Here is a 10,660-nt window from a genome sequence, read left to right as displayed (position 1 = left end):
TAAAATTATTGGCATTATCGTTACATTTTAAACTTTCTTGTTTTTTTACTCAACTGTGAACTTCAAACTAAAACTAATTATATCTAGTTTATTTCCATTTTTCTACTAGCCAGCGGGCTATTAAACGTCGTTTTTTACTAGCCTGACAAAATTTTTACTAGCCTCGGGCTACCGGGCTAGCGGAGATGTCGAACCCTGAATACTGGTAGTACGTCCGCTAACATATTCCGCTATCACATGGCACTAATAAACGTGAGAGGTGGGCAAGGTAGCTAAGTGTTCGCAATCGTCTGGACGAGCAATACTGCAGCTCATTCGTTGTGGTCCATGCTTTAAATACCACTGACATTTTATCATGGCAAACAAGAATTGACAGCTGTGTGTAGGAGGATCAGGTTACAGTCATAGTTAATAGCACAGTTCTCTGCAACAGTACTCCATATATTCCAACAAAAATGATGCTATTTTGCTCGTCTTTGGGTTCAAATAAGCGCTTAGTAATAACCATTGTAATCCTAACTTCCTTTTTCATAGGATTGCATACTGTAAAGTTTGGTTTTAAGACCATTTACCACAGTACTCCATCGAACGAACATAAATGAGAACTCCATTACTCAATTAATCTTTAAGTTCCCGTAATAGAAGGGAGTACTGTTCAAAATGAAGGAATTTCTCTATTCCAGGGGACAAATTCATAGTCAGTTACTTCACAGTATTAAATTAAATTCTATCCATAACCATTCAAGTAGTATCGAAATGTACCGCACTGGCCTCGAAAATCTCCAAATACTTGTGGCGTACTGTGTGGAACACCGTTCTGTCTTCATTTATTTACATAAGTAGATCATGATGTCATTTTTGTGCCGCATAAGAAAATGGATTTATTTGATAAAACGGCAAAAAACATAGTATAACAACAATTTTCAGTACCAAACACATGGTTTACATGTCTTGGTGAAGTTTGAATTAAGTTTTAAGAAAACCCTTTCTAATAATTATTATTACCATTGTGGAAGTAACGCAAAGAACAATTCGTCGTTCGTTAACACTGAGGTCAATTGCCTTCTAAATATTTTGTACATTACACAGGAATTGTACCTCTAGATACCAAATGTACGCTGCAATACATTTCACTGGTGGACTTCATGAAACAGAATGGGAATTTTACGATGAAAGGACTTTCAATACCCATTTTTGTACCTCTGCGTAAGATACTGTTGTAACGCAATATTGTGTCACGGAAAAGCCCTTCCTCTGAAAAGCGCCTTTGTGGATGTGGCATATACCACATTCTGAAAATAGTGCCAAATAACAACAACAATAAAGATAATCCATCGAACCGTAATTATGGAGAATAACAACTTCATATTTTCCGTTAATGTTGTGTTTTACGACCCCCCCTTATCAATGTTGGATTTTGCACCAAACAAAGTGGTGACTTTTCTTCCACCATTGAATATGGGGGAGGGGGGCCACAAGAGCATGCTCTTTCCCGAATAGTTCAGCCAATAGTTAGAATAATCGAATTAGGTGAAGTGAAGTGATGCGCGCAACCTTCCCAACAACTTTTGACCAGGATTGTAGCAGTTCTCGCACAAACAACAACATCAGTTTATCACTTGATAAACCCATTTTTGTATCTATATCCATGATCAGAAGTCCGATATGTAAATACCTGAATGTTCCCAAAGAAAACAGCAAAAGGAGACTACAGTTACAGCAATTTCGCCATCTTGTTTACTACGGCCGCGTTGCATTGTGGTAGCAAACGAGTTAAAATTCCCAGTAGCCTCAGCGAACTGCCTCTTTCGTCCGGGCCATCATTCCAAAATGGTGAGAAATGGGTATTTACTGTTACAATCTTTCTTCCAACTTCTTCATCTTATGTCTATCGCCGCAAGAAATGTAATTAAAGTAAAGAGAGAGATATGATTTATGTGTGAAAACACATATTTTCTATATTTTTTGAAGGAATTAAGGTCCATTTTGGATAAAAGAGTTGTTTTCGAAATCACCACTCCAAAGAAGTACAGCTCGTGAAGTGAAATGGCTTCGAAGAATTTAATAACGTTAATGAAGATACAAAACATAAACCATAGGGCCACGTATCAAGATTCTTAAACATTGTTATTTTATTTTTACACTTTCTATACGTGCGTCGAATGTGATACTCGCTCGAGACGTGATGTCCTATTCTGCAAGTAGTTCTAGTTATTCAAATTAACGCATTCCTAGCCTCGGCAATTACTATTTCTTTAAGACATAGGCTACGGGCTCTTGAAAAAATACAAGTTGGCGTGACCAAATATACATTGAATGATTATGTTTTGCAAAAAGGGGGAAATAAACGAGTTCACGAGGTAAACGATCAATGAATGAAGTTGCTATTATTAATATTAGTATAAACAGCGAGACTTGAAGATTTCTCCCTCTCTAAGACCAGACAACTTTACTCATCATTTGGGGGGCCTCTCATGCAAGAAAGCGTTCAACCAAAGCTTTATGATTCCTGTGTTTGACCAATCTCTGAATCAGATCAGGTGCTCTAAAAAGAACTTTCATGGATATAAGGGTGTATAGTCTGTTCATATCACCTTTTTTTTGCCTAGTACATGTACCTGTGGTTCTTGGTATGTTCTATTTATGATCTGAACCACTTCCTACTGATAGGCATCTTTTTAGAAAGGCACAGAGGAAATATGAAGGAAGTAGGAGGTTTTTTAAAGGGTTCAGACAAAAAAATCAGATGTGTAGGAATATTATTCATATGTACCCTTGGGTCAGATCATAAATGGATTGTCACCTTTTGGTTGGCATGGAGATGAATGATTCTTGATGGCTCCAAACACGAAGTTAGTGAATAGTAGGTTTTACATTTTTTTGTGCAGTCCCAGAAATTATAAACATCAATGGTTGTCAGTGATGAAACAGTTAAATCTCATTACAACCGTGTACATTAGAAGCAGTTCATTTTTCTTGGCACTTACTCAAAAAACTGGTTCTCATGGGATGAGAATAGTTTTAGTGTTATCACAGTAAGATAATATAGAGAATATTTGATGTGGCTATTTTGCTGACTGCAACTTAATTGGAATTTTTTTTATCCTCAGCCTAAAGTCAGGAGGGTCAAGAGGGTAGCTCCACCCCCTGATACTGTTCCCAAACCTACTCCTGCACCAAAAGAGACTGTAAATCCCCTCTTTGAGAAGCGGCAAAAGAATTATAGCATTGGTAAGATATGACAAAATGTAAAGATGTGTGGCACACCTTTATGATAATTATGATGTTTTTTTTGTTTTCTAATAAGCCTTTCAAACTTTGAATAATTTGGTCTCATTTATTATACTAAGAATAATTGTTAAATTGGCCACCTTTCATGCTTTTCCCCACAGAGTTCTCCCAATGATAATCTGTTCTATAACTAGTTGAAATACTCTTCCACTAAAGGCCTGGTTAAGGTGACCCAGCGTTGTCAGGCATGGGTACCCTACAACCAGGTGACCTGTACGAGTACTAGTATTTGAGCTGTAATATGAAGGTGTTGTGTAGGAGGTTAATTGGCATTTTGTACTGAAATTACAAAACCCAGTTTTTGTATCAGAATACTGGCAAGGGTAACATTTGAACTGTATCAGAATTTACAGGGATACACGTGTGACCTCAAATTCTCTTTCTTTGGCTGTTACAGCCATAAATTACTTATATATTGGTGAAGTTTACAAAATCTCCCACAAACTCTCGGCCAGTTTGCCAGGATGCATCATCCATAAAATGCAATTTGGTTGATTGATTACAGATTTTATTTTTCTAATCTGCTTATCCAAGGTAAAACAATAAAAAAGTTGTTTTTATTCTGAACACATTAATCCTAGGTAACTTAGGCTGTAAGAAGGCTCAGTTAGAGACAAAATAAGTTGAGACATTCCCTGAAAAAAGTAGTTTTCATCCCATACAGGGCTCGAACTTAATTTTTAAACTTAATAGTCAAATGGCTAGTACATAGTCAAAATTTACCAGCTATAAAATGTGTTTCTGCTAGGCACTTTTGTACAGCATAAAAAATACATTTTATTTTAAATAAGGATCACGAGAAAAAATGTGAAACTTTGTTATCAAACTGTAATAAAATATGCAACATTGCATAAGAAAATGCATCTTGTCTTGTGCTCATGTTTAAATTTTCATTTTGTACAAATTTTTGTTTTGATAAAAATCTAGATGTGCTGCCTCCAGAATCATCGCTTACTCTCATGATTGTGGGAGAGTTACTTGATTTGAACCTTGCTCAGATGAGGACAGAAATGCTCTAATGACAATCAAGCGTGGTGATCGTAGATTTGCATTGTGTGGTTCCAGAAAATATCCATACCCCCACCACGGAAGACTTTTTAATTTGCACCCCCCCCCCTCCCCCCAGGATTTTCAATTCCTGGGGGGGTCTTTGATGACCCCACCTCCCCTCATGAATTTCCAGAATTTTTTTACTTATAAAAAAGAAAGTGAATTAGTTACGTAATTGCAGTAGAATTTTATTACAACAGTGAAAACACTAAGATTAACTTGTAGAAAAATATAACGCTTTGTTAAACTCATTGTCCATCTAAACTTTTAGCTTCTTCACCATCAACTTTGCAAAGCTTAAACATTTGGGTTGCACGTCCACTGTTTCACGTTTTTGGGCAAACTTCGATGAGAACATTTCACTCGCTTAAACAACTTCGCAAACGATACTAAATAAAACAGAAACTTACAAGGTTCCTTTGTCTACACATTTTGTCAGTTTCTTCAGGTTTATTCTTATTTAGGGACCACACATGTTGACGCGGTAGGTTTCGTGAACGTCGTGGCAAAGGCGATTTTTTTTTTACGAAGAATATTATTGGCGCCAAAATAATCCATCATATTTGTAAACTTAGATATGGCAATTTAAGTGCAGTCTTCAAATTTACTGACTCTCCAGCAGTCATCCTCGCTGGTAAATGACACAGCCTCACTGTTGCTTGCCTTTGAGCCATGGATGGAATTGAGAGGGCGACTGTTATTGTTTTTGGTGCGATTTACTTCCTTCAATGAGTAGTGAAACTCCTGTTTTAGAATTTCCAGTTTGACGTAACAAACTGAACCTCAACAATCGTTTCCCAAGGCTGCAATTGCGTTTACTCAAAGAGGAGAAAACTTGACTCCCGGTTCCTGTGCGTGGTCTAAATGCCACCCGCAAAAAAAGAAAATGCCATTGCACGCAAGCGTCGAGATGGTGGGAACTTACGTCTTATCGCATTTTCAATGAGTTACTGCCCCCAGTAAAACATGAATCCTATCAAAAATGTGTTTACTGCATGTGAAGGTAGCGAAAAGGGATACTCAAGTGAACGGAAGTGTTGGTTGGACGAAAAAGAGGCAAACGGAAGTGTTGGTTGGACAAAAAAGAGACAAAGCTGGAAGTCTGGGGATGAGACTCCAGTTGAGATCGCCATTTTAAATGTTTTGAATCCGTCCCAAATGAAAGACACATTGTTCTTAGCTTCGGGAGATTGTAGGGCTAGCTAACTCAAAGAAAAACGGAAACATTGAAGCTAAAAGGATTAACTATCTCAAAACTGACTTTTGTTTCAAAACATCGTCCCATAGTGTGTTTTTGTGCTTCAGATCGCTCGTATGTTGCTTTCAATGTTTTGTATGTGGTTCGTGACCCTTTGGAAAAGTAGTTTGCCACGAAACCCTCCTACCCCTTGGAAATTACTGCCCTTTAACCCCCCCTCTCCCTCAGAATTTCCAATGACCTTCCGTGGTGGGGGTATGGATATTTTCTGGAACCACACATTTCAAGATGGCAGACAAAAATATATTTTTTTTTGTGAGCTTTGCATCATGCTCCATGCTCCACGGTCAAGCAAAATCAAGATGGCAGCAAATAAACACAAAACCTTTTACTGAATTAAGAATTATTTTTCTGTTATAGAATTTCTTTTCTTTCTTTTATTTATGCCAGTTGGTAATGAGGAATATATTGAAAACATTTGAAAGCTTATGTTATTTATAGAGGCGAAAATTAAGTAGCCAAGATGGCTAGTAAATGAGCAAAATTCAAAATTTACTGGTATTTGGCTAGTAGACCACCGCCAAGTTCGAGCCATATGCAAATTAGTTTCTCAATCCCAGCTCTTACTGTTTTGCCCCATCCCCCACCCATGAAACCATGAATTAGAGTACATGAAAAGTTTTTTTTCAGCATGGAAAAGGGGAGGGCAGGGGGTTATTGTCATACAGATGTTTCTTTTTTTTTCAGTCGTGTACCGCCTCTGTGGTAGACAGGTCTTGTTTCCTGAAATGTTTTAACACTTTATCTCTGATTGTTGGTCTTTCCACACAAACACTTACCTATACCCTGGCATGCTCGATGCTTGAAATATTACCCTTAGAACTGTTAGTTACAAATGACTTGTGTAAGCTAAACCATTACAATTAATTTTTTAATTAAGTTTAATTTTCTGTCATTCTGGTTAGGTAACGATATTCAGCCAAGGCGTAATTTGACCAGATTTGTTAAATGGCCCAAGTATGTCAGGTTGCAAAGGCAAAAGCGGGTTCTTTATCAGCGTTTGAAGGTTCCTCCGCCCATTAACCAATTTACGCAGACATTAGACAAACAGACTGGTATGTAGTTAATTAAGATTTTTTTGTTTTCTTATTGAGTGCTTGTAATGTAGTGGATATTGCTCTCAGTGCTCCAGGTTTGAATCCCAGCTCCAAAGTTCACATTTTTTGTGTGTAAAATGAGAGCCAGTATCACTGGGGACAAGAACTGCATGCAATGGAATAGAAGTAGCACCCGTAACTTACTGTAGATCTCAAAGAAAAAGGAGCTTTCGGCTTGCCTTTGACTGCAGTCGACCTTCTTGTCTCTTGTTTTGTGTTGTCTAAAGTAGAATTTTGACTCAATAGAATGTATTTAGGGAGTAGACATTTTATACTTTGTTGCTTTTGATATGTCCATGTCACATCTTATTGGTTGTGGGACACAAGATCCAAAATTTCAAAGCTGCTACAATGCACTCCATATTACATGTATGTGCACATTTTTGGTTAAAACCTTGATTTTTATTAACATTTTCCTGCGTTACAGCTACCCAGCTTTTTAAGCTGATGCACAAGTACCGCCCAGAAACCAAAGCTGAGAAGAAGGCGCGTCTTACAGCCAAGGCTGAAAAAAAGGCCGAAGGAAAGGAAGAACCAGTGGGAAAGAAGCCTTTTTTTATCAAATATGGCCTAAATCATGTGACCAGTCTTGTTGAAAACAAAAAGGCACAGCTCGTTATCATTTCTCACGATGTTGACCCTATCGAGGTGAGCAGCTTTTTGAGGGGCATAGTTTTTCTGTAGCTTCAGTAAGTACCAATGGCCAATGAAAAGTGTTGGCTACTTCACTCAGAAAGTCAGCTACTTTTTTTCCCTTAAACTGAAGTAAATAGAGGATATTGCATGGCTGTGTGGAGATGTGAAATTTCTCTTTTACTGTTGAATATTTCACGAATGAGTGCAGCCAACGAGTGAAATAGTTTTCAACACCAAGCGGCCATGCAGTATTCTATTTATTGTATAAACACCAGTAAAATACTTTCACAAAAGGCATCGTAAGGCGTGATTTTTATGTTACCATAGCAACAGTGATCTTTTCACGTGTGAAGATAACATGTTATTTTCACGCAAAAGCTCACTTGGTATTTCCTTGGTGTTTATATAATAATTACATTTATTATATGGCAAGCAATTCTCAGGCTAAATTAAATGGATAACCCTGATTGGCTGGTTTTCAGTCAAGATTTTACCGTATGGACCATTACCATGGGAGTTCATCGGTAATCGGGATTTTTTCTCTCACCCAGGAAATTCAAGTTGAGCAAAACAAAGTCTTTAAAAAGTGGAATTTAATTTTTTCATCACAACAGTACATTTATTACAGGAAGTAGAATTTAGTTTTACATGTAAAGGGTTACTGTTCAAGTTCGCTGATGGAAGACGAAAAGTATGAACATTTACCAAGCAAAAAAGTGTCTGATCGCTTAATTAAAGAAATGATGCCATGTAACAAACAAGTTACTAACCTCACTTGCTCAGGACCTTATTTTTTGGAGAATATTTGGCCTCGGTAAATTTTGTACGGACCTCTCTGCACCAATCTGTATTGCCATGCCCTTGGGTTAATATTTCCCAGTACAGCCCTCGCACTCAATTAGTAAGAGTTTAGTAAGAGATTCTTACAATCATAGGATTAAAATTCATTTTGATAAAGACGTCAGTTGGTTGGTTACTCTACTCAAATCAGTCGCTAACTTCTAATTTCATTGAAACCCCTGATTTTTGAGTGAACATCAATGTTGTTAATTACAGTGTTCAATTATTGGCAGTATTGGAAAACCCCTTCATTTTAGACTCATAAGATATTTAAATTCATTCTTCCCAAGTTTATCTTTCTTAGGACTCTCAATGCTCTTAATGCTCTGAGCTTCTTTTGGGCTTTGTGAAGGCATTGATTGAGTAATTGATGTCAGAATGATCTACATTTTTGATAATAAATGTGTGGCTAAAAAATAAAATAATCAACAAAACGTATTATATAGTGTGCTAATTCATCACAAGGCCCTTTGGGTATAAAGGTTAAGTTTTGGAATTATACAACATACATGTAGGTTCATTTCCATTAGGAGCACTCCCATTTTCCGATTCCCCCTAAGTCATCATGGTTAAATACATCTCTTTGATAGATCCAGTGGTTTAAATGGACTAAAAAATTTTGCTTTACCCATGGACCCCTGGGAGTGAGACTTGCAGTGCAAATGGGAAAACCATGAGCACCTAAAATATTAATTTTCAGGAATTCTTGTTGTTTGTAAGCCAATCATGTTTGAGGATTTCATGTGCCAAAACCTCTAACTGAATAACTGTTATTAATCAAAGGACATTTCTTTGCCTAGAAAAATTGTCTTTTCCTAGTTTATTTCATGTTAGTTAGTTTAATCCTTTCCGTTTACAGCTTGTGGTGTGGCTACCAGCTCTTTGCAGAAAGATGGGTGTTCCTTACTGCATTGTAAAGTGCAAAGCTAGGTCAGTGGAATTTTCTATCAATCCCACCATGAATTTGCGTCTGTTCATTGTTATTAAAATGTGGCAATTAAACAAGATATGCTTATTCCTTCTATTCGAACGCAGACTTAAATACCCTCAAATCACTTTCCCTACCCCTCCCTTGTGGTTTGCCTCTTGACACGTCCTTGGTTAACTCTGTATTTATATCCTGGCTTCAATGTATTGGTCTGTCAACGTTACATGTACTGGTATTTATGTTCTTTGTTCATCCAGGCTGGGTAAGGTTGTTCACAAGAAGACTGCTACTGCTCTGTGCTTCACTGCTGTTCGTTCTGAGGATAAGAATAACTTTAACAACCTATGCGAAGCTGTGAAGACAAACTACAATGAAAAATTTGATGAAATCAGAAAGCAGTGGGGAGGAGGCATTTTGAGCAAAAAGACGCAGGCAGCTATGCTTAAAATTGAAAAGGCCAAGATCAAGGAGATTTAGTCTAGGTGTACAGACTACTTCTGAATGTAATTAAAGAATGTTCCGTTTGGTCTGCATCTGTTGTTTGTTGTATTGCTGTTGGTGAAATCACTATTCCTTTATCTTTGTCATAAAAGGTTGAATTTTGAGGCGTCTTGTTTAGCAGTATTCAAATGATGCAACCTTAGCCCAGTCAATCAATGCGGTCAGTAGGTCCTGGAATTCGTCCACAGAAAGGCCAGAGAGACAACTTCACTCGTGAACCGCCATGTTTACAACAGAGTATTTTAGGCGTCCCAGTCTGCATGAAACCATCTCTCGCTTCTGTCTGAGTCAAGACTAGAGACGCACGGTTCTCACGTTACGTTTATGCCTACAAAATCAACTGAAATGTCAATTGCTGGTTAAAAAAAAACCAAAAAAACCAGCACGTTAATTGTTTTTGGTAGGCTAGGTATCGAAGAGCCAGAACATTTGCGCATGCGCTGACGGAATGTTTGAACAAAAGACAAAAACAAAAACGCAGTACCTCCAGACACCGGCGCTGGAGCGTCGTACCAAACGAGTCATCCCGGGATTTTGGCCCGTGCGATAGCTTTTGGACGCAGTTGGTCCTTCGATGCTTTCTGCTACCGACCGTGCCTCCCGTTACGGCATTGAGGGGGAGATATGTCGGCCCCTAAACCATATGTGACAAATCCCACGCCTACTCACAGCTCCAAACCGCCCTTGTCAATATAGCGTAAGAATTAGATGGCTTATATATTCAAGGGAAAAGTCATTTTCTCTGTCGTATGGTAAGCACTGGAGTGTTCCATTTCCAGCACTTCAAGTCTCGTACCCCAGGATGTCATTTGCAGTCCTTATACTTGTGCTTTTACCGTTTTCCGTTTTCCCACAACAGATATACATTTAACAATACCCTCTCCAACTTATTCGTCTCATGACAGATTCATACTATACACTAACTTACAACTGGTCTCAACTGTGAAAATGAAGAAGAGGTTTGAGCTGATACAACTCTCGTAATATCTTTAACAACTACAGCCTCGGACAAAATTGTTGAAACACTTTGCAATACCTTGCTCTCCCGCAAGGTTGTTT

General features: G+C 37.9%; 2 protein-coding genes across 2 annotated transcripts in view; one reads left to right on the top strand and one right to left on the bottom strand.

Moving 5' to 3' along the window:
* Window positions 1–1,755, bottom strand: part of LOC138030739 (mediator of RNA polymerase II transcription subunit 22-like) — a 7,615-nt gene extending 5,860 nt beyond the window's left edge. Inside the window, exon 1 of the mRNA XM_068878618.1 lies at window positions 1,676–1,755. The gene's annotated coding sequence lies outside the window, so the exon portion shown is untranslated. The remainder of the gene's footprint in view (window positions 1–1,675) is intronic.
* On the top strand, window positions 1,679–9,633 carry LOC138030749 (large ribosomal subunit protein eL8-like). Its single transcript, XM_068878627.1, has 6 exons — window positions 1,679–1,833; window positions 3,111–3,231; window positions 6,505–6,654; window positions 7,124–7,344; window positions 9,032–9,102; window positions 9,358–9,633. The coding sequence occupies exons 1-6, from the start codon at window positions 1,831–1,833 to the stop codon at window positions 9,575–9,577; spliced, it is 786 nt and encodes a 261-aa protein (XP_068734728.1). The 5' UTR covers window positions 1,679–1,830; the 3' UTR covers window positions 9,578–9,633.
* Window positions 9,634–10,660: the final 1,027 nt, after the last annotated feature.

Source organism: Montipora capricornis, chromosome 2 (assembly GCF_036669925.1).
Source record: "Montipora capricornis isolate CH-2021 chromosome 2, ASM3666992v2, whole genome shotgun sequence".
NCBI classification, from domain to species: Eukaryota; Metazoa; Cnidaria; class Anthozoa; order Scleractinia; family Acroporidae; genus Montipora; species Montipora capricornis.
This window is presented reverse-complemented; position numbering and strand designations above follow the sequence as displayed.